Here is a 25,637-nt window from a genome sequence, read left to right as displayed (position 1 = left end):
TGACCAGCCACCTGACCACCAAGGTAATAGTGCATATTAATAAATATGGAGAAATTCATCATACGTGTGTCAGTGTAAAGGGAAAGTGATTTAGCAAAGGAACCACCTGCGAAGATATTAAAACTGGTACTTTTTCCTCTTTTTTTGGTTTGTAACATTTTATTAGATTATAGAATAAAATACAGAATTACAAAAGCAAATAGGACACAGTGGGGAGGAAGGAGATAAAAAAGGGAGGGGGAGAAGGGAAAAAGAAAAGGCATTTATTTCCAACTTCCTCTGTTGCAGTAGAAGGAAGCATTAACATTGAACCTCAACTTTTTTACTTTTCCATAATATTATAAACTAGCCATTTCTATAATAACAAATGATTCTAAACAGTAAAACCCCAAATCTCTCCCCTTTTTTAGTCATCAAGTTTTTGATACCTTGCTAAGCACTGGTGGTACTCAAATATTGTCATGTCCTAAAAGTGGTACAATCTGTGAAAAGGTTGAAACGCCCTGTTAACAGGACTAGAGCAGATATTTTTCTATAAAAGACTGGGAAAGTCTCATAAGCTTACTGGAAGTGTTTTCTTCCAATTTTGCAAAATGTTAAGCCTTTTCTTATTTCTTACACAACTTACTTCTCTGAGATATACAATACTGGTTTCTGTTCATATTTTAAATGATGTTATTCTCTAATGACTGCCATCATTATATCAGCATGTGACCTTGAGGTCCCTTTTCTAATGGGGTTGAAGCGTGAGTGCTATAATGCTTCTTTTGTAAGAAGAAGAGAACATTGAAGCATTGCCCCATGTAGGCCTGGGCTCCCATAGTTTTTCCAAAGGACAGAAGTCAAAGGTCCTTGGGATTGAGAAGAAAATATGTACATGTTATCTGATGAATGCTTTGCCTGAGCTATGAATTGTGTCCGTATGGTAGGACATTAAATGAGCAGCAGAAATTCTGTGACAACAACTGAAGATATTTGGGTATAATATAAAATTACTCAATTACTATTAAACCCAAATTTAATCAATTATATTATATTGCTGCACAGTATAACTAGCATGTTCATGATGTGTACAGAATTGTCTCATCTGTAATATGAATTTGACTTCTACATCCTTGGCTATGTCATAAACTTTTAACTTATATTTAATCTGTGCTGTGTATATGTGATTTATGCCATCTGCACCAGTTAAGTGTTGTGCTCAAATTTCCACTGAAGAAGCACCTACCTGGTATGACTTAATTTGCTTCAAAACATCTGTCTCAGTTAATCTCCTTTAGCTCAAATGGCAAAATGATTATTGTTAGTGCAACTGCACAACTTGAGCTCCAGTACTTATGGATAATTAAGAAGGCATCTTAATGTCAAATGCAAGGCAGTTGATTCTAATAAGAAACACCCACAGTTTTCAACTAGTTCAAAATAGCAACCTTAAATAAGCCAATCCAATATTATTAATGTGGGATCTTCTTTAGAATCCCCTTATCATGAATAGCACAAAATACCACACAGAGAGCTACTTGATCTGGTCTTTTTTAAAAAAACCAGGATATAGAACTCCTTAGTAAAGATATGATGCCACTATCATATCCAGATCATTTGCTGGAGGCAATTGAGACACGTGGGAGTAGAAATACGAAGTCTCTACAGGACACCAACTGCCAATCATTCCCCAGGGCAGGAGTGAACAACTTGTTCCCTGAACTAGCTAGAAAGCTGCAAAGGATGTTCCTGGGAGGGTGATGTTTGGTACGTTAATTATTTTCTGTCTGTTTTGAACAGGTTGAAGAATGGGGGGGGGACTAGCACTAAGCTTTTGAAAGACAAAATCCTCTCATTTCTAACCATAAAAATGACCTGAGATTATATGACTGAAATTTGGTAAAATTGCCAAATTTCAGCTATCTATAAAGTTGATACATTTTGACTTTGCAAAAGGGGATCAATGAGGCCGGGACAGCGTAACCATCATAGATATGAGTCAGTTGACAAGCGTCTGAATTTTAAAGCAAGCTAAGTAATTTAGTCCTTCTGGGAAACAAGTCATCTTGAAACAGGCAGAAGGAAATAACTGTTTGGCTGTTTTAAAAACTGCCATTTTGTGAGCAAGGTAATCCAATAGCTCTGTGTGGTCTCGGAGAAGGCATTTTCTGAACCCATTTTGAAAAAGGACAAGATTAATACTCTCTTGATTGGCACAATATAATGCTAAAGGTGAACAAATACATGCTAAAGTTCTGTATTTTTTTCATCTAGAATTATCAGCCACTGAATATTTTTGGACTATACGTGACAGATGGCAACATTTCCACACCTACTTAATGGATTGAAGTCAGATATGGTTACCGGTCCAAATCATGGGATTTAAGATTTGTAACACAGCAATGTTCCCTAAATAAGTTTATGAGTAGAAGGAGGTTAATTATAAAATTTTTAAAACAAGTAAACCAGATACTTTTTAAGATGGTGAGATACTTGTTTACTTTATTCTGGATATAGCATGGATGATTCAAGTTGAGATGTTTTTGGACCAACTATGCCCCTGGGTGCTTATCTTTCAAAAATAGACATGGGTATCTTTCGGCAACTTATAAGGATAGGATTTAAGGTTAAAGGTGCAGGACTGTCAAAATTGTCCAGAATATAAGCCAGAAGACCTTAAGAAACTTTTATTAGGCATATATCCTGTACTTTCAGCTTGCTGGGTGAGGCATTGTTTCACTTCTTATCCCTCATGGTGGGTGAATCTTCTTTTTAATGAAACATATCACATTTTTGTTGTTTTCTGGCAACTAATGATGGGCTCTGCCCATCCACACTTATTTTACTAGCTAATGGAAATTAGAATTTAGTTCCTTCAACTGGAATTTTGCAGATAGGACTTTGAAAAAACTTTTTGGTTTGAAGTGTGTTTTAAACTTGACAATGTTTCATTATTGTTTTTTTTACTGTATCATCATGATATATGAAGCTGTAAGAAAGTAAACATATTGACAGAGTAACAACATTGTAATTTAATCTCCAATGGTAATGAAAGTTAAAAACTACATTTTATCTGATAATATGTCCATTGGATATACTGATATACAGCTGATTCGGTGACTTGAAAAAACAGTAGATAAATGGCAAAATGTTGTAGTAAAAACATAGCTTTTCTAAGCAATGTTGTTACACGCCTTATGAGGCCTCTGAATTTAATCACCAAGAGCTTATTTTAAGATGGAAGCAAGCCAGCCCTTTTGTCTTCCCCAAATAGCTTTGCTGAACTCGGAAACAATTCGTTTTAAAATATTAATTCCAGCTTAAATTTCATTTATGGACCAAAGCCAGCTTTGCTTGTTTACAGATCATAAAACAAAAGTCAACTTAACTGTCAGGTCAAAGACAAAACAGTACATAAAGATTAGGTCTTTATGAGCTCAGTAAAAACAAAAAATAAATCTGTCATTACAAAATTTAATGGACTTTCCTAAATAATAGAGAAAAGCATAGACTTTGAAGCACTAGGTAACTTATTGAATTCTTGGCAATTCCCATTAATGGATTTTAAACAGCAATACTAGAGCAATTTTAATCTGAAATTAAATGGAGTCATTTGTGATTACAGCAGATAATAATTGCTTAGGCAGACATGAGACAGCTACTGTACAGGTATATTAGTAAAGTCTCCAAATTATCTTTGGTTTCTGGTGACCTCCTGAACACCCTGCCTTAGCATTTTCCAGAAAGTTTTTACAACTTTACAGGTTAATGATCCTGCCTATCTTTCTAGCACGAAGACACCCAGGTGCTGCACCTGGAAATAAAATATGTCTCTTTTGATTCAAACTTGACTCCTGGTAAATTCATGGAGATGTCCATGGAGTTTGGCAAGCAAGAGTATAGAAATGGTTTGCCACTGCCACTTCTTCCAGGATGTTTTTTTTTTTCCATAGCTTTCTAGTTTAGTCTTTATCACCTTTGATTATTAATTATAGAAACTTGTGGGAATTAACCTATATGTCAGAGCACTTCTTGTTTGGTCCCAGAAGGTTAATGTGTGAGAGAAAAAGATGTATGAGTATGTATGTAAGTATGTTCCTCTCTCTCTCCCTCTCCCCTCCCTTTGCATTAGATATTTGGGCCAAATTCATATCAGATCGATCTATAAATCTTTTCACTGGCTACAGGATTCATTTTTATATCTGGAGCAGTTTCATTAACTGACTTCCAGAGAGACATCACAGTGTTAAAATTTCCTCTGTAACGTAATATACAGGTATTCCTTTATGACTGGTTGTTTAGTGCCCTTTTGAACTTGTAGTGGACCTAGTCAACTGTTATTTATGACCCAGATTCAAAGTTCCAATGGTCACCCGCTTAGGGTCAACTGACTAAATTTCAGGTGCTCAGCAACTGGGCCACATTTACAGCTGTTTGTAGTGTTCCACAATCATGGAATTGCAATTTGCAATGGTTCAGCAGAAAACTGGCAATTACTTTCAGGTTTTGGCAAAACCGCGCCCACAGTGAACCATTGGTTCACTTGATGACCATGGCATTCACTTAATGACAACAGTGGCTGCTTTATGACTGGGGCATCCACATAAAACCACTGCAGAAAAGGTTGCAAAATCAGGTCAGTCACATACTTAATCTGTTTTATGACCATAACAACTTACGACCATAATGGGCAACCTCCATTATGTCAGAAATCAAGGACTATCTGTTATAAGTTTTATTTTTTGATATTCTCAGCAAATGCATTTCGTTGATATTAGTTGTTTAGTTTTTGTTAGAATTGATCCTTCCATGTAGGATAGGTAAGGCTGAGAATGTCCCATATTCACTCAGGAGCTCCATTGCTGATGCTGAACTTGGCCCTAATTTTTAATCCAACACTTTAAGTACAACACCTTAGATTTCTTCATAAGTATCAATGCACTAATAATTATTATCTACACTTCTATTTCTCTTTTACAAAAACTTATTAAAATTTGTTTAACTGCAATAGTAACTTCCTGATTAAAAAAACCTAGTCTAAAAAAATCCAAATTAGACCAACGTTTGTAATGTCAGATTAATTACAGATATTTTAATGTAGAAAATGAGTAAAAAAATTCAAAAGTCTGGTTCAGAGAATTTTAAAACAGGACAACAAACATTTTTTAACAATTTAAGCAATGGCTTATACTATATTTCAGGTAGAACAATTAATTGAAAGTAAACTTAAAGTGAGGTTTTAAAAATTAGTTTATATTTAAATAGAATAACTTCCAAATCTAATAGGAACAAACAATGAGAAAAATACAGTAAAATAAATAAGTTAATGGAAGAAAAATATGTGATGCTTAATTATTACATTCTTGGAAATCATTCTCCTAAAAACCAAATATTTTTATTCCATGACGCATGTTTGAACTTCAGTTTACTTACGTCCCTAAAAGCAGACAAACCCAAATCCAAACCTGGATTATTTTTTTTTAAATATATTGGACACTTCAATGCTATGAACGCTATGTTTAAAATTTTTGAAGCAAGTAGCCCTAAGATTGTAGTGATCTCCCAAATCAAGAAGCATTAATAACCTACCATTCTTTACACATTACTCACAATAACATTATTTTTGTTAATCTACAATTCCTATTAACAAGATAAAAAGTGTTCCCAATTAAATAGAGCATCTCAGTTAAGATTATAGTTTTAGCAACACTGATGCTCTAAAATAGGAAAGCCAGAGAACAATCATCTAAATTCTAAAGCTCTAAAGATTCACCTGGAAAAGTCTTAAGAGGTTTTCTGATGTCGGCAAGATAAAGATAACAGGAAGAAAAAGCTGTTTTATTTGTCACCAATGGACCAATCTACCCATTTAGTCTCCTGCCTTAAATTTAAGAGCACAAACATCAGCGAGAGAGAAAACAGAAAGGTTCCTTTCAACCAGGGACAAAGTTTGGGAGGCTGATTTACAGTTTTATCTGTACTTTACTCTTCTTCTGATAGGAATAAAAATGTTTTCATTATTTAAAGGAAAAGACAACTTCTGGAACAATTTTATGGATGAAATGCAGGGGTTTTTGGATTCATCTTGGTGAATGTCAGCATTCTATCATCAGTCATGTCTCTAGCAATCTGCATCTTCCCTAATTTCCCAGGCCTCAACTTAATCTGAAGGAAAAACTCAGCAAGGAACACCTTGCACAAGGCTTTTTCAGATCAGTAAGTGCAGGCAGCAAAGTGGGGGAGGGATGCTGCAAAGAAAATAATTGTCAAATAACAAAAACATGATCAGTACCTTGCATCCCCTTGTAACAAAGTACATGCCACTGAAAGAACTCAGGCTACTAAAGGCAAAACAGAACAATTTTCAGGAAAGCTTCAAGGTACTTGAAAGATACCATTTGGCATTTGTTTGGTATGGTAGATGGTTTCCAATACAGGTAGTCCTTGACTTACGACCACAATTGAGCTGACACTTTTTGTTGCTAAGTGAGATATTTGTTAAGTGAGTTTGCCCCATTTTATGACCTTTCTTGGCACAGTTATTAAGTAATATAATATAATAATAATAGAGTTGGAAGGGACCTTGGAAGTCTTCTAGTCCAACCCCCTCTCATTAAAGTGAATCACTGTAGCTGTTAAATTAGTCAAACTGTTGAATCTAGCTTCTGTATTGACTTTGGTTGTCAGAAGGTCACATTATGTCACATTTTTTTTTTTTTTTGCCGGCTCCGAAGATGGCGGACGCGCTGGGGAGAGCTCCGTAGCCCCCAACAGTAAGGCGTCCCCCCAGGAGCCCCCCAGGGCCGTCAATGGACCCCTGGGGTGGGGCAAGAATTTCGGGCAAATGAACTGGGTAATTATGCCGCCCGCTGCCTCCCGAAACAACTGCAGGGGCGCCAGGACATCCCTGCCCCACCGCCTGGGCCGCTGGCGACCGTTATAAACGGAGCCAGCACCCTCCGCCCTGCCTCTGCCGCTTGTCAACTGCCGAGCAAGGGCGGCGCCTCCGCCGATCAGCTGTGCGGCGGAGGCCCCGGCGGAAAGGATGGCAGCGGCTGCGGCGACGATTTTCAAGCCCCCAGGCTGGTCGTTGATCCAGGGAGCCTGGCAACGGCGATGGCGGTGGCGGCGGGGCGTCTCCAGGCCCCCCCCTGGCCATCCAGGAGGGGCCGGAGGCTCTGCTCTGCCCCGGCCCCCCCACCGGCTCCCGGGTGACGGCGGCGTCTCCAGGTTATCAGCGGAGACGCCGCGGACCAGCTGGACCAGCTGGGTGGCGGAGGCGGAGGCATCGGCGGCGCCGGAGGTGAGAGACCCGCCCCTGGACCACGACAGCCGTCGCAGCCATCCAGGAGGGGCCGGAGGCTCTGCTCTGCCCCGGCCCCCTGACCGGCTCCCGGGGACGGCGGCGTCTCCGGACTATCGACGGAGACGCCACGGACCAGCTGGACCAGCTGGGTGGCGGAAGCGGCGGCATCGGCGTCGAGAGGCCCACCCCTGGACCACGACAGCCCTGGACCACGGCAGCCCTCGCAGCCATACAGGAGGGGCCGAAGGCTCTGCTCTGCCCCTGACCGGCTCCCGGGTGGCGGCGGCATCTTCGGCGGTGAGAGCCCAGCGAGCCCTGGTCTGCGGTCTCCTCCGATGCCGATCACCGGGCAAGGACGGCGTCTCCGCAGATCAGCTGTGCGGCGGAGGCGCCGGCAACGAAACCAACAGCAGCAGCAACGGGCAGCGGCGGCGTCTCCGAGGATCAGAGAAGGCGCCGCGGATCAGCTGGGCGGTGGAAGAGGCGGCAGCGAAGACGACCGCGGCCGGGACTGCTTCTCCAGGCCTAGTCGTTCGCCACCCAGGGGCCTTGACAGCGGCGGTAGCACTGACGGCGTGGCATCTTCGACCCGCCCCCTGTACCGCTACGGCCGTTGCAACAATCCTCAAGGAGACGCCGCAGACCAGCTTTACAACGGTAGCGGCAACAACGAAGACATGGGCGGTGAGGCAGCTGCTCTGGGCCCTGGTCGACCGTCCTCCGAGGGGCCTTGACAGAGGCCCTGACAGAGACGCTAGTAACAGCGGTGCGGTGTCTCGACCACCGTGGGCTGCCCCTGGACGGCGGTGCCTCCGAAAGATTCACACCAAAGGAGACGCTGGACAATGGAGGCGACGGCCCGAGCCACCTCCTCGAGACACCTTGATCGGAGACGGCAACACCAGGGGCATGACACCAGGGACTCCCGTACCTCTGGGAGGCCACGCTCTGGATGGTCCTCAACCAATAGGGGCCATGGAACTGTGGCCGGGAACAACGCCCAGAGGATCAGGGAGGGAACTGTTTGGGGCGGCTGAACCACCGGAGCTGACGCCAATTAATGGATCCCTCCATCCTGCCTTCTGCCCACTCTCACCCATCTTTGCCCATTCTCTCCCCACAGGACATAACGGGCCTGGGTGCTAGCCACAGTGGCAGAGTGGCTGGGCCTTACACCTGCTACCCCATAGAGGTGAGAGCTCTATGGGGTATGCCTCACCCAGAGTACGTTCTGGACCACCTCCGGAAGCAGAGACACAACCCATCGTGAGAGGATGAGGAGTGGCCTGCTTCTGGGGGTTCGCCCGGCCAAGTGGCAGTGGCAGGGCGACGATCCAGATACGCACCTACCCGACTCGACCCTCCTGCAAATGCACCATCCAGGGGACAGCCTTCCCAGAACCACCTGTGACTATGCTTGTTCAATACTCTAGCATAGCACTGCACGCCCTCAGGGGTTCCCCACTCTCGTGGGTGCGACCCGCCTGCATCACACCCAATCTTGATGACGGGCTCAACCACTGGGCCTCTGAGAGATGGCCGGGCAGGGTCAGGGGCCTCCAGCATAAGCCCAACAAGAAGCCCCTGATTAAGTTTTTAGTTAAGTTTTTTGTGGGGTTAGGGAGGGGGGAGGGAGGAGACTATGGTTGCGCGGGAAAGGCACGCCTTCCAGCCACCATAACGCATGCCAGGCCCACGGCCGTCCGCGACGGCGTACAACGAGGACCAGTCGCCGATAACACCCAGTGGCGTCCCATCCCTAGGATGGTGGGGAATGGCAGAAGGTGCACAGACAGAGGGCCGTATCGTCACCGGGAGTGTCATCTCCGCCCTGTACAGGCGGTGAGACGCTCCGACCCTCTGTTCTCCCCCGGAGGACCCGGGAGCAAAGGTGCGCACCCTCCCATGCTAAGGCTGGTCTACCTGAATGCAAGGTCCGCAGCTAACAAAGCTCACCTCATTCGTGACCTAGTGGAGAGTGAGCATGCGGACCTGGCCTGCATCACGGAAACCTGGCTGGGCCCAGAGGGGGGTGTTCCTCTGGTTGACCTCTGCCCGCCAGGTTTCCAGGTACTGCACCAGCCCCGGGCTCATGGGAGGGGCGGGGGAGTGGCAGTTATCATCAGGGAATCCCTTAGCCCGCGAGAGACCACCGTCCCTCAGATGGTCGGGTGTGAGTCTCTCCTACTGAGATTCGGCCCAGGGGCGCAGTTGGGTCTGCTGCTGGCGTACCTACCACCTAATCGTGCAGCGGCGGCCCTACCCGAGCTACTCGATGTCCTCTCAGGGTTGGTGGTTGAATTCCCAAGACTCATGGTCTTGGGCGACTTTAATCTACCGTCCCTGGGAGGATCGTCCGAACTGGCTCGGGAGTTCATGGCTTCCATGACGGCCATGGACCTGTTGCAAATAATTTCTGGGCCGACTCATGAGAGAGGCCACAACCCAGACTTGGTGTTCTTGTCTGGACGGTGGCGCGATGATGTCGGTGGGGGTGCCACAACTATTACGCCCCTGTCATGGACCGATCACCACCTCCTGCGGCTAGACTTCCCCCTTGCCACTCCCCACCGTGGGTGCACGGTGCCAGTCAGATGGTACCGCCCTAGGCGCCTAATGGACCCTGATAAGTTCCAGGCAGCGCTTAGGGACTCGCATGCACCCCCTGCTCACAACTCGGTGGAAGCCTTAGTGGAAGCCTGGGAAAAGGCAGCCACGGAGGCTCTGGACCGAGTTGTACCCTTGCGGCCTCTGACCCGACGCAGATCCCAGCGAGCCCCATGGTTCACCGAGGAGCTCCGGGAGATGAAGCGTCGGAGACGGGGCCTAGAGAGCCGTTGGAGGTCCAGTCGATCCGAATCCGACCGATTGCGACTAAGAACCCTCACCAGGTCTTATCTCGCTGCGATAAGGGTGGCAAAATCCAACTACTTTTCCACCCTCATCGCGTCCGCAGATAATCGCCCGGCTGCCTTGTTCAGGGTGACTCGCTCCCTATTAAACCAAGAGGTGAGGGAGGAACCCTTGCAGGGTCGAGCCGAGGAATTTGGTCAATATCTGCTGGATAAAATCGCTCGGATCCGAACTGGTCTGGACTCCAACTGGGCTGAGATGGAAGAACAAGACTTGGACAGTCTTGTCGACGTCATCTGGGAAGAATTTGATCCTGTAACTCCTAAGGAAGTGGACAGGATTATGAGAAGGTTGAGCTCCTCCACATGCTTACTGGACCCGTGCCCTTCCTGGCTGGCCTATGCAGCTCGAGAGGCGACACGAGGCTGGTTCCTAGCGGTCATCTCTGCTTCTCTGAGTGAGGGTCACTTCCCCACCGCCTTGAAGGAGGCGGTGGTGAGACCTCTACTCAAGAAGCCCACCTTGGACCCATCCTCTTTGAATAACTTTCGTCCAGTCTCCAATCTTCGCTTCCTTGCGAAGGTTGTTGAGAGCGTGGTGGCGCACCAACTTCCTCAGATCCTGGATGAAGCGGTTTATCTAGACCCGTACCAATCGGGTTTCAGGCCGGGCTACAGCACGGAGACGGCATTGGTCGCTCTGATGAATGATCTCTGGAGAGCCCGGGACAGGGGCCATTCCTCTGTCCTAGTCTTATTAGACCTCTCAGCGGCTTTCGATACCATCGACCATGGTATCTTGCTGCGACGCCTCAGGGGACTGGGAGTGGGAGGCACGGTTCTGCGTTGGTTCTCCTCCTTTCTCCAGGGTCGCTCGCAGTCGGTGCTGACAGGGGGACAGAGGTCGACCCCGAGGCCTCTCGCTTGCGGAGTCCCTCAGGGGTCGGTCCTCTCGCCTCTCCTGTTCAACATCTACATGAAACCGCTGGGTGAGATCATTCGCAGTTTTGGAGTAGGGTACCATCAGTATGCTGATGACACCCAGCTTTTTATCTCAACTCCTAACAATATCAGTGATGCCCTAGACGTGATGTCCCGCTGCCTGAAAGCGGTCCGGGAATGGATGGGGAGAAACAGGCTTCAACTGAACCCGGACAAGACTGAATGGCTGTACGTACCGGCAAGCCAGGAGATTCAGAACGTCCCACTGCTTAACATTGGGGACAAGTTACTTCCCCCTGTTGATAGGGCCCGCAACCTGGGTGTCCTCCTAGACTCGCAGCTCTCCCTGGAAGACCACATTGGAGCTGTGACCAAGGGGGCCTTCTCCCGGGTTCGGCTAGTTCGCCAACTACGGCCTTATCTGGACCTGGATTCCTTACGTACAGTCACCCATGCCCTTGTGACATCTCGCCTAGACTATTGTAACGCTCTCTACATGGGGCTGCCCTTGAGATCCACTCGGAAGCTTCAACTGGTGCAAAGTGCGGCGGCACGGACACTCTTGGGAGCCTCCCGATACTCCCATATCACACCTCTCCTCCGTGCGCTGCACTGGCTTCCGGTTGCCTTCCGTGTGAAGTTCAAGGTGCTAACAATGACATTCAAAGCCCTACATGGCATGGGTCCGGACTACCTACGGGAGCACCTTCTGCCGATGTCAGCACCCCACCGTCCTGTGCGCTCCCACAGAGAGGGCCTCCTCAGGGTGCCACCGCTCAAGGAATGTCGGCTAATGGCCCCCAGGGGGAGAGCATTCTCAGTGGGTGCGCCAGCCCTCTGGAACACCTTACCAACCGAAATCCGGATGGCCCCTGACCTCCGTACCTTCCGTCGCGACTTAAAAACTTTCCTATTCCAGCAGGCTGGCCTGGCATGATAACGTTAATTGGGGTTCCAGTTTGTGTTATTAGTGTTTCTTATTATTTTATTGTTCGGTCTGTATACCTTCCTTCCTCTGTACACCGCCCCGAGTCCCTCGGGAGAAGGGCGGTTTATAAAAACTAATAAATAAATAAATAAAAATAAAATAAAAGGGAATCACATGACCTCGGGACACTGCAACCATCATAAATAAATTGCCAAGTGTCTGAATTTTGATCCCATGACCAATAGGATGCTACTATGGTCATAAGTGTGAAAACTGGTCATACATCACATTTTTAATCCCATTGAAACTTTGAATGATCACTAAATAAATTGTTGCAAGTTGAGGACTACCTGTATCTCATTTCTGCTACTACTACAGATTGTAACTCAATTTGCTCTAACATAGGGCTTCAAAAGCCTTTATTTTATTTAATTAAAACATTTATAGAAAGTGCCCATCTTCTAACCAACTCTGGGCAGCTCCCAATCAAAAGTTAAATCAACAAATAAAACTAAACACATTAAAAACAACAAAAATTGGGCCCCGATAAGTTATCTAATCTTATCCCAGTGCTTTGGGGAAAAGCCACACCTTCAAAGGTTTTCAGAAAGTTGTGTGTTTGTGTGCAGAGGTCTGTTGGAGTTCAAGGGACAGAATGATATGTAGGGCAGAGTTTGCCATAGAAAAGACACACTCCCTATTTCCCATCAGATGACAATATTTAGGGAAAGGAACTAGGAAGCATGCCCACTCTATCTGACCTGGTAGGATGGAAGATGTCCTTAGAGAAAGGCAGTCCTGCAGATAATGTGGCCCTGTGCCATATAGGGCTTTAAAGATGATTACCAACACCTTGAATTGTACCTAGAAACTGGAAACAGTGCACTTCGCACACCAAAAGTGTGTGTAGGGGCTTTGTTTAGAATGCCTAAGTTTGCAGGTTGCTTTGATGTTTTCCCTATTTTGTTTTATTTTTCTAAAATTTAATTGTCTTCCAATATGTTTATTTGTAATTTTTATTAAGCACCATGTATTTGCATTTAATTGAATAATGGTTGGGAGCAAGTCTTTTTCCCCCCATAAATGAACAGCCTCTATCGTGTTTTTTTTTAAATAAGCTACATTTATGATTAAGGTGTTTGGCAAAAGCAAGTTCAGGTTCAAGCTTCTTAGAAACTTATTATTGTCAAAGGTGTTTGTCTTTTACTTACATTATTCTTTCAAAATACATGTTTTAATTTTTATCTTTTCACTTTGGCAGCACACTTTTAAAAATATGATTGGAAATACAGCAAAAATATGTAAGACGTTATACACATATAAAGTAACATTTTTATATTTAACACATGGCACAATGAAATCAGAGCATTAAAATTATATAAAGGCAATATTAATTGATTCAGACATATATGGTATTCAGTGTCCAAACCATTTACCTGGAAATTATTTTTAAAGTGTAAATGTTTCTGGTGACAAAACACATAATACAATGCGGCAGAATTTCATATGATAAAATATCAAAAAAATGGGGGAATCATCTCTGCAGACATCAGACAATGAAGGGTTCTGACATAATTTTGTTTTTAATATTGAGTTTTCTACAGCAAAAACTGAATCCAGATTATTCATTTCAGGGGCAGCCCTGGAAGTAAAAAATAAATGGGTAAACAATAAAATTAATTCATACCCTTCCTTCTGCTGGATACAAATACAGAAGGAAAAGTAGCAGCATATCTCTGGTTGCAAATACAACTCTCTCTCTTTCACCCACCCCTGCAATTTCTATTGAGGATTTGGTACCTATGATCTGAAATAATAAGGCCAGACACAGGATTATCATCTCTGTAACAAAATTATAAACATAAGGCAAAGAAATCAATGTTATGCATTAGAGGTTTTTTGCAATCTGAACATAAGCAAATTATTGTAATGGCTGAACACACTAGTCTTCTATTCTTTTCACTTGAATTTTATATAATCCTTTTATCTCTTGAAAAGACTTTTTGTGCAACATTTATTAAATTTTTATTTTACTGTTGAGTCACATGTTTTCAGAGAAAATTAAATTGCACCAAAGATCTCTTGCCATGAATTTTTATTCAGAGTACTTTATAACTTACAAAGATTATTGTTGCCCAGTTTTGTACCCTTACCCATTCTTAATGTCTCATGGCTTGCATTCTTTAAAAAAAATATCAGTGGAGAGGGAGTATAGCACTATTGCATACATTAAAAGGAACAACTCTAAATGCATGATCAGTAATTATAACTCTGAGCCAATCTTTGCTTTCTGGCATGCACATTTGGCTCTCTCAGAAATAGCAAAAGTCATCAATTCAAGGTATCTTTGATGTTTGTTTAATACACTTAACATTTGTTGAAGCAACAAGGGCATAAAAGAAGTAATTTGGAATAATAAAAAAATCAAGAACTGTTCCTTCCTATCCTGAAGACAAGAAAGGCATTTTCAAGAAAGGAAGATAATGTTTGTTTTATAAGCACATCATTATATTGCAGTAAAACCTCTGGCTATTTTTTTTTGCTAGTGAGGGCCACACAATTTTGACTGATGAAAACCTAATAGCCGAATGTCATGAGTGGCTGTTCAAGAAAACGAGGTTTGAAATAATGTGCAATGATTCCTCTGTCAGCAAAGTGGACATGGTCCAAAGCAAACTTAGAAGATCAATAGATTCTAGCATGCCTCCTTCTGTATGCAATCAAAGCCAATGTCATTACCTGCAACAGTTCGGGTGTTCTCCAAAAGCTGCACTAACCCATTAATGGGAATCTGTTCTACAAATAGCCTCCACCTGTACAATGAATGCAACATATAAAACATTCATGTGTGGGATAGACCTCTGTATGTTTAGGACTTCTAGTAAAAAATAAAAGAAGTTCAAATTAAAACCATTATAGAAGACAGATTCTTTGTCCAAAACCCATTTCCATCCTAAAGTATATATTTTCTTCCCTTCTTCCAACTCTTACTACCACACTTGCTTAGGTACCTCACTTTGTAGAAGCAGATTTGGATCCAACAATTTCAACCAAACTTTTTAACATGTGGTTTGTCTCTTTGACTTAGGAACTCAGGAGAGTGGCTAGGGTGGGCATGTCAAACTCACGATGTCATATGACGTCGCTTGACGTATCACGACTTTTTCCCCATTGCTGGCAATGGGGTGGGTGTGGTTTCACTGTGACGCATCCAGCCTGTGGGCTGGCAGTTTGACATGCCTGGGCTAGGGAATGAAACAGGAGTAGACTTATCTTGATGTTTGCCTCTATTATTTGATCAGAGAGAAGTCCTAGCATTCTTGCTCTTCCCTTAAAACAGATTAGAATGTAATGCTTTTCAGAATAAAAGGAATTATTGTTATAAATATATATGGGATATGTATAAGGATTTTTACTTTTGAAGAGCTGGATTATTGGATAATTTCAAATGATAATTGATTGGATCTAGACATTCAGCAATTTATATTATTTGATAAAGCTGTTTTCTTGGATGGTTTTTCTTTTTATTGTTAATAAATATTTATTGGCATATTGTAAGACTAGAGAATAAAAACAAACAATCCCTGAACCTATATAGCCCCAAACCCATACAGACCACATACCATATAGCACCTTATTCATTATTCACCTATTGCATGCATAATCTGAGAAATTCTAAAAACTGCAGTTTCAGTATAACTGCAGATTACCCACTGATCAAATAATTCCTTCACCAAAAGTAGTGAAATTTGGGGGGAAAATGATTCATCTTAATGATTGAACAGTAGTTTTAATGATAAAATTGTCAAGGAAAGCAATAATGATTTCTTTCAGCATTTTTTCCTTGATTCACTTTTTGTTCAGAAAGAAATTTGATTAAGAATTGGACCACTAAGTTCAAGGAGTTTCCCCCCCTTTATTTTAGCTAGTCTCCTATTGCTCTTCTCTAGAGGATGCTGTAGGATCAAGAAAAAATTCTGAAGAGCAATCGCCCATTATTTTACCTGCACTCCATTGCACCATCTACTCTCTAAAAATGAATTACTATTCCAAATTTATTGCATTGCACTTTAAATTTCTACTTGCATCTCTCACCTTCATTAACTCTTGTACTTGCTTAAGCAAGGAAATGTGGAAGAATTCAGTACATAATTGTAATATAGGTTCCAATCAATGTTGGGATGTTCCCTGTAAAGAGAACCTTGCATCAAACTATGCATGTCGCTCTATATCTGCACCAACATGTAATCATTTTATTATGAATAAAATGAGAATTAACAAGATACAGAATATGGCTTCTGGAACTCTTTCCAAAGCCTTTACCAGCAATGGCCATGAGACATATCTATATTTTTCCCTGGTTTCAAAATAAGAGGTTGTGCCTTTGTGTTTCTGTGGACTGGGATGCATTTGGATAGGCTGCTTTGAGTCACATGACCAGGAGGGGAAAGGGAGGGCTGTTAGAATGGAGCATCCGCTGATATTCTGAGCCACTGCTTCATCCAATTGTGAAGCACTAAGGGGATTTTTCAGAATGCTTTTTTTTTCTCCAGAGCCCCAAGTGTCTTTCACTTTCTCAATTCATTGCTTCTTTTGCTGGCTTCTTCTGCAACATATTTGGTTCTGTTTTTTTTCAAATGTAACATTAAGAATAATGGGTTGTGGTGAAAAAGCACAAATTTTGTCATCAGTCTGCTTAGCCTTCAAATGACCCTGACATTTTGGAGGTATCTGGCAGCAGATAAAATATTTCCTGCTTAGTTTGTTAAATATTTAAGTATACACAAACTCCAGTTTTGTTCTTTATCACTTTGATCCCAAAGATTATCCCTGTCATGAGGGATAGCAGACACACTCTATTAGAGAGAACGTCTCTGAGGATGGGTCCAGCAAAAGTCCAAACGCTCGGAAGACTAAACCTCTGATTCCAGTGAATGACCCAGATCGGATCCTGCATTATCCCTCTCAGGCATTACCACATTTTCCCTCTACCACATCGTTTCCAATGCAACCATGACCATGCCAAACATATCCAGTAGCAGAACCAAGACATCTTGAAAATCTAAGCAAGCTTAGGTCTTTTTTACTTGTTTTGTTTGATCTTTACTTGTTTTATTTACTTTTTAATTTAAATTGTTTTAATTGTTTTTAATATTGTATGTTGATGATGATACCACCCAGTTGCCAAGTGAGATGGGCAGTTACATAAATGTGATTAAACACATACCTACAAATTAAAAGTTAATTGTAAATATATTTCTAATGTATATTACTAATATACATTACTAATGTAGTATACTGATATATATATATATATATATATATATATATATATATATATATATATATATATATATATATGCATATTTTGTAAATTTGCACAATCCACTCTCTACATCCTGTTTTAAATTTTAAATGAAATAAATATAAATAATGCCCAGTAGAATATTATGACCTTTATTTTGTTGCAATTAATATAGACTTACAGAGAACAGTTAAACTTCAACAACTTAGAATTTGGGTGCTTTGATTGAGCACATGGAGTATGACTGAATAATATTAATAAAAATTAATTCCCCTGGAAGAAAGAACTCATCCCTGAATAAATTACTTTCTCTATATTGAACTGTTAAACAGATCATTCTGGTACAAATTAATACTGAAAACCGAGCACTGTAATGCTGATATTTTCAGCTGATAATATTAACAATAACACAGGAGAATATAGAAGTAATGCAAAATTTCAATATATATTTTTTTAAAAAAATTACTGTAATGTCATTTAATATGTACAATTGTCCTAGGAATTCAATGTCAGTTTTGGGGGGCATGTTATAAAACTGGGAACTGAATAAAGCCACTATTTTCTTGTTAAGTTTTTTCAACATTTTTGTATTCTCTCAAGGAATTAACTTTAGATTTGTGCACCATGTAAACTAATGTGTCTTAAAATACTCTACAGTTAATGCTTCTAGTCAGCCAAAGAAAGCATGCATCCTGGGTTTTTTAATGTAGACAAAATATAAAAGCAACAGAAGCAAAAACTGAATAGTTACTGAAACCTTCAACCAAGCTCATATGAAAATAATGTAAAGAATATGAACATTTCAGTAATGGTGCCAGCATTATGGAACTTATTAACCACCTGACACACATTAGGCTCTTGCTTTTGAGCCCCAAGACACCTATGGATTTACATAGGGCTTCTTTTGATGGACTGATTAAATGCATGATTGATCTAATTGTATTTAGTTGTTTATAGTCCTACTGTTTGAATTTTAAAAGTTATTAAGTTGTTTATTGGATGTTAATGGTCTATTATTTATCTATTATATATTTGATTTATACCTCTTCTTTCTATTCATGTGAATACTCAAAACAGCTGTGAATTTTTATGAATTTGGTAAGCAACTTTGCAGATTTCCTCTTAAATAAACAAAAATAGGCACTAAAGAACATATTATTGAACAGATAACCAATCATTTCCTAGGTTTTGTCACCCAAAGCCTACATACCAGAATTCTTATGAAGTTAGCTCCTTAGCTCCTTTTAAAAGCTCAACTCACTGATAAAAAATAATGATTAAAACATTTATGAACTGCATTCCAGACAACTTTTCAGGCAATGCGCAGTTAATCCAATGAATATTTCACCTTAAGAGATAACAATCAAAATCATATGAAGTCAACATTATATCTCCACTGAGATGCTGAGCAGAATTCTGTAAGCAAGACATGCGCAACAGTAACCCTAATCACTACTATTCAGTTTCCCTGAATAGTTGGCCTTGAGCGTAACAACCACTGGCATCTTTCATCTCCATCAAGATACTAATCTCTTTTTAAAATGTTTCAAGTTGGTGCCCATTTTGTCTACATATTTTGAAAACTAGTTTAGCTAGGTACTGAATCAGTTATTATAACTGTTCAAGCACATGAAGCACAGAATACTGAATCACTTTATTTTCATCTGTTCCATCACTTCATGAGAAGAAGCAAAAATTCTCCTCCATTCTCTTCATCATCCCCAGTTACATACACCAGTTAGTCATTTGCTTTTGCATTTTTTTGCTGAGTTACAATGCCCTTTTTCTTTCAGAGCTTCATCCTTTAAGATCTTTCTTCTTTTGCATCCTTTTTAAGATTCTTTCTAAGGTATCTAAGATCACTGCAGAATACAACTACCAGCTCTTACAAGAAAGCTTTATCATGCTTTGAGCATTATATCACTGAATCAATAATCAGAAGTAGTATCCATTTAAATCTTTTTATAAATAGAATATCTGATGAGAAGGATGAACCATGTATCACCCTGAAAACGTCCAAAATCTGGAGCTTTGTGGGACCTTCTGGCACAGTTTTCAAAATACACAGCATGATTGCAATGGGGGATATTTGATTTGATTTGATTTGATTAAATTTATATGCCGCCCTTCTCCCTGAGGACTCAGGGCGGCTCACAACAATAAAAATTAAAAACATAGAGTAAAAAATTTAAAAGAGAATTAAACAATAAATGCAAAATTACGAGACAATTTAACCCAGTAAAAAGCCTAATTAAAAAACGTACTCAGTCCAGGCCCGCTTGTTGGAACAACCAGGTCTTCAGGTCATTTTCAGAGTAAAGGTTACCTACAGATACTTTCACAAATCTAATCATATGTCAGCATTATTATTTCTAAGCAAAGATGTCATTGTATAGTTCTTATTCCATTGAAAACTTTATGCAATAAACTGTATATAATGAATGTTTATGGCATTAAAACTTTTATTACCGAAAAAATAATTTGCAGGTATTCCAGTAGTATTGATAAGCTATTCAAACATACAAAGCACTGAATTATGAAAATCTACTTTTTCACTTGTACTATTTAAAAGGGCACCTAACCTTTACCGGGATAGAGATGAAAAATGATAAAGTATAAATAACATGTATTTGGCAAAATTACATGTACATCTTCTTTCCCTAAGTATTCTGTTACTTAATATGCTGAGAGAAGTATATTCAAAAGGGGGGGAATTCTTCTCAATTAAAATTTAATTCTTCCTCAAAGTGAGCAATCAAAAAGGCACACACATAATTTTGTTGTGTGGCCTTCAAAGTTAAGGAATGATTCCTTTACATAAAGCTCTCTGGGAGAAATCAAATGCAATTTGCCAAAGTGTGATAGCAATCAGTCTAATCTAAAACACTTTCTATAGCTAGCCTTATACCAAGTAAGCTATTTTCTGTGTACAAATACTTACATTCCCACACACATTATTTTAAAACCTATTTTACTTTGAAGGAAATTCTACTGCCTCATTCTCAAACATGAAAACTCAATAATTTACCATGAATATATTCACAATGTGTAAAACAATATCAGACTGTTGATGTGACTTTAGAACATTTGAAACCACCATATGGAAGCTGCAATCCTTTAGGTCTGCTTTTAGTACTGGGCGAGATTCCAGGTTCCCTTTTCAGTGTCTTGGTGTTTCTTACAATCAGGGTAACATTCTTAAAAGCTTCAATTGTGGCTGTTTCCCAATAAGACCAATTATGAGCTAAATCCAATCAAAGCAGCCTATTAATCAATCTCCATCAAACATAGGACTAACTTTATCCATCCGTCACAAGAATAATCAGCAAACTAACTATAAATCCATCCATCCAACCTATCTCCAGTTGTGGTAAATAGCCAACTGGTCTGCCAGCTGCTGCTTTTCTAAAAACAAAACAAAACAAAAACAAAACAAATCAACAACAACAACCCAGCCTGATCTTTGGTGAGTAAGGCGGTTAAAAAATAAGACTCCTTTTCCTGTTGCCATCAGGAATGGGTTAAATCCCACAACTGTTCCCCAAAACAAGCTTTCAGATGCTAATATATTCTCACATCTCACTTTCTGTGGTTTAATTGTCTTATAAATTATCTTCAGGCTTCACAATATGGGAGAATTTTTCCCCTATTCTAAGGGGATTAATTAATGTTAAAGGATGTTAAATACTATCCCTGCTCTTAGAAGGACTTCCAAGGGGTGTTTACAGAAAAAAATAAATGAATAATTTAAAATCTAGACTCTTTCCCCTAGCTGTAGACTATACAAAATATTAACCTGCTAGAAATTAAGTTTTGCTCCTTGATAAATTGACTCTATGCACCCATTTTCTTCCTCTCCACCCATTACTTCAAGCTATCAACCTGCATTGTCCTTTAGCTTGACTGTAACGGAGTCACTCTCCTGCTGTGCCCAACCCGAAAAGTATCTTTGGCACCTCTGCAGTTTGAGCAGCTTCACTTTTTTTTTCCTCCCACACCACTCAGCCTTGGCTGCCCTTAAAGAAAATCCTCACAGAACAACGTGTCAATTTTGCATCCCTTTACAAAGGCAACTTCTATTACAGAGACCAGTAGCTTGGCTCTGCTTCCCCACAGACAAGGAGCTTTGTGACCATGTAGAAACCAGGGGAAAAGGAAAACATTTCCTGCATGAAAATGCAACCTTCTTTAGCACAGGGAGCTAGGGCTGGATAAGGAAGAAAATTCCCTCTCTGTTCCCCACCTTCTTCAATCTCTTATTTTTTCTCTCTTTCCTTGATTCCAGGCATCTATGTATTCTTTTACAAAAAAAAATAATACTTTTTTCTCATTTGTTCAATCAATCTCTATTCATAAGCGCACACACTCAGCCATTTAGAATGGTAACTTATTGACATCACTTATCTCAACACATTTCCACATTTAAATGTTTCCACTGGTCATCGCTAACATTTCACTCTTTCGTTTCTCTGAGAAATTGTCCACATCTTCCTTTTTTGTACCTGTTCATGAGTGGGCCAGGAAGGCATGTTAAAGGATAAAGGTAATCAAATGAATCTCTAAATGGATAGCATCTAGAAAGCATTATTATTATTATTATTATTATTATTATTATTATTATTATTATTATTATTATTATTATTATTATTATTATTATTATTATCCCAAAAGCTTCCACCATCCTCTTTATTAAACAAATAGGCTATGATCCAAGTTACTAGAAGACAGTCCCCATTTTGCCATATTGAGAACATAATGTTTCTTCTGGAACTTTTCCTATCTGGGATAGGAGCAAATGAGCTTCTGGTTTTACAGACTAGAAGATGTCAAATATGTTTAAATGTGGTCACTAGCTAATATAATTGAGAATTACTAGATATTTACCATTTACCATTTAATAGATGCTTCCTAATCTCATTGAATCCCAAGGGAGGTCTTAAAAGTCACCCACTTTTAACATTCTTTTTGCACAGTAATGCTAATCTCAAGTCAATGATGTCTAACCAATTGGGAGTCAAGATTACCCATTCCCTCAACCTCTGCTACCCTAGTCTATATCAGGCATGTCAAACTCATGACGTCACGTGAAGTCGCCTGACATATTGGAGCTTTTTCCCCATTGCCGGCAATGGAATGGGCGCGGTTTCGTCGTGACGCATCCGGCCCCCGGGCCGGCAGTTTGACACCCCTGGTCTACATGGATTTTTAAACTTTCAATATTATTTATTATTAAGATTGCCACATGCCTTTGGAAATACCTTCCTTGCAAACTGCAACAAAGATCACAGGTGAATAACCACATGTGTAAAGTCTCTTGCAGTAAGAAAGACAAGCAACATGATAACCAACCTGTCAGCATAGTTCTATGTTTACTGGAGAATTAAATTGTAAGTCCTAATTTTAATACAGAAGGAAAGCCTTAGCTAGATTAATATTACATATTACATTAAATGAACAAAATTAGATCCTCCCTCTTGGAAAGAATCCAGAGAATGACCAACTGCCGGCCTTCAGAAATCCTTTTATGCAGCAACTGGTGTGGAGTGCAACTCAGATTGACTTATAGATCACTTAAATTTATTACACGAAAGGGCAGTGGGACAATGGAGCCCTTTTGAAGAGCACCTACCTTCCTTTGGTGGCCTCTTGGCTTCTCGTGTGAGATTGCAGACCTGGGTGGTCTGCAGTTCCTGGGTTAGACAGCCTTCTGTCTGCTCATTCAGCGGCAAAACGACATTATTGAGCCACACCATGGAATGGTCATTTCCCCCTTCTTCTCCTAAATGCTGAGGGCAGGTGCATTTTGTATACATGATCCCACAGGATTCGGTTCTCCCATTCTCAGATTTCAAGCAGCTCTCCAGCCAAGTGCATAATACATGGCAACCAAACTGGCTTGGGCTTACCTTGTTCAAAACCAAAAATTCAAAGAAAGATTTTTTATCATCTTCCTTTTTGTATAATCCTATGAAATCAAAGGGGTAGACCCGACGTATCTGAATGAAATTCTTATCATATTGCAGAAATACAAAAGCATTCTTGGAATCACACAGCTGCATTATGGAATGATTATTCTTTAAGAGATCCTTAATTTTTTCATGTGAAAAATGATCAAATTGGTAAGCCAGCAAGGAAAAGTTAGAGCAAGTAAAGTCCTTTTTGGAAAATTTCAGGTAAATACTATATTTGGTTGGATCTGGGTTTTCCAGCGTCCATGTGCAGTTGGTAAAGTTTTTGGGAAACATTTCGCTTAGAGAATACGATCCATAAATGACCCCCTTCACCAGCGTTGAACACCAGAAGTCTTGGGCAGCATTAAATCCAAACATAACCAGGAGATAGGTGGAAAATATATAAATCAGCAAATTACGAACAGCCTTCATCCTATGTCATTTGGCCTGCAGAAGAGGAAAGGAAATCAAGAATGCAGGTCAAATGCTTCATGAAACTCCAATGTCTTCTAAAATTGCAGCCATATATTTTCAGGATTCTATTTGGAATATATATGTAATTTCCCCCTTAAAAATAGTTTTAAATATATTATTTTAATTCAAGAAATTGTTGGATGCTGTGTGAATAGTGCCACCATGTGGTCAATTTGGCTGACTAATTTGCTTTTCCAGACTTAAAAAATAACATTTGTTATATTATTATCACAAATGTATCTTTTTTATACAAGTTGGCAGGTTCTGATTATTTTAATTACAAACTTTATCAGATAGATTACAATTGAGAAATTATTTTTATATAGCTCTTCTATACAATATTTTCATGCAATAAGGAAAAAAAAATAGAGTAACTATTGTTATTCAGCATCTTTTCTACTGTTATTGTCAGTTTGAACAATTATTTTGAATCACTCTCATAATTTTAAAAATGCACAATTTACTCTTTCCTTTACTTGGAGCATTATTTTCTATATGGTTGTCACTAGATAGTAGATTACGTATATTAAATTAACATTTTTTAAAAATCTGAATAAATCATTATTTATTTGGGGGGGGACTTTCTTCCATCTATCAGTAGGAGCAAGTTACAGTACTCTGAATACTGAAATGTCTCTGAAATTCACTCCATGTGGAATACGTGGAGTCAATTTTCACTAGAAATTAAAGGGGCTACTTGCTTTCTTGAAATACAACTTCCCTCTTAAACAGACCCACATTGATGCTTTTTAAAAATGTATGTTGGGTAATAGTGCCATCTCTTCTCTGTTATCAGTTCTATCCTGGAAATAGCATATGTATTTAATCCTCACAGTAGCTGCAATTTCTACGTATCTCTTTCTAAAGGAAATGAGTTGCAAATATATTTAAGAAAAACTATGTGTGAGAGAAGGTATTTCCAGCAGTCATATTTGTGAAGTTGCTTATTTCTTTAGTTAATGGTGACCAATTCTGTGATGTCAAGTTAATATTTTTAAATGAATTAGTTAGCACTCTTTCTATTATTTATGTATCAACAACATACATACAGTTAATGGTTTTTAGATTAATTCCTCATATTCTTTCCAGCTTTTTTATCTCCACTCTGAATAACCAGGCAGGCATCTCTCTTCCCCAATTGCGTAATGCTGAACAAGTCAAGCGATTTTGAGCTTCCCAGATTATAAACCACAAACTCTAAACATGAATAGGAGGAAAGCAAATGACTTAGTTTTTCTTTAAACCTGTAAATTACTGAAGAAAAAATAATAGGACAGGGAGCAGTACGCGTTGTGGAAAATAAGCTTTCCCAAGAAATGACAAACCCTTTTCTCTTTGCTGAGCATTATAAGCAACAAATGGCTTCTTTGCAAAATGAGGCTGGAAGGATGAGAAGGAACTTGCTCGTGAGCGAGTCCTGCATATGATCCTCTACAAAGATTGCTGGAGCACTTTGTGAGTACTGCAGCCCTGTTATTATCTGCAAATGTCTCAGCATTGGAAAAACAATGTGGGATTAAAAACATAACTTTAGGAATTCCATTAATAAAGGACACCTATTTCAGAATGTGTAGTAAGTGTGTTGGCCTTATTTAGACATTTAATAAAAATCTGAGGAGCTGCAGGAAGAGACCTCAGGAAAATGATTTCTTAAAAACAGCAAGAGCTTCCACTGCTGGCTGCTGTGTTCTGTTAAGAATCTTATAGTCCAGTGGTTATCATTTTGGCTTTCCTGTCTGATCAGGAAAAAGACAATTCTCCATCACTTACTTACACAGGGGCAATCTTTTAAATACACCAAATACAGCAGAACATAACATTTGGGGAACTGATTCAGCAAATGCCAATGATAAGCTCTCGGGTCATTTCAGAAGCAAAAGTCTCATAGGATTCAGGT

The 25,637-nt window shown here is 40.3% G+C and overlaps 1 protein-coding gene across 1 annotated transcript in view; it reads right to left on the bottom strand.

Annotated features, from left to right (window-relative positions):
- The window catches only part of ADGRB3 (adhesion G protein-coupled receptor B3), a gene marked incomplete at both ends in the record, with an annotated part of 531,496 nt that extends 507,798 nt beyond the window's left edge, over positions 1 to 23,698 (bottom strand). Inside the window, one exon of the mRNA XM_081313695.1 lies at positions 22,945 to 23,698. Coding sequence (XP_081169821.1) covers positions 22,945 to 23,698 — 754 coding nt within the window. The remainder of the gene's footprint in view (positions 1 to 22,944) is intronic.
- Positions 23,699 to 25,637: the final 1,939 nt, after the last annotated feature.

Source organism: Vipera berus (genome assembly GCF_964194415.1).
Source record: "Vipera berus genome assembly, chromosome: 1".
Classification (NCBI taxonomy): Eukaryota; Metazoa; Chordata; class Lepidosauria; order Squamata; family Viperidae; genus Vipera; species Vipera berus.
Note: the sequence above shows the minus strand (reverse complement) of the source record. Positions and strands in the feature narration are given on the sequence as shown.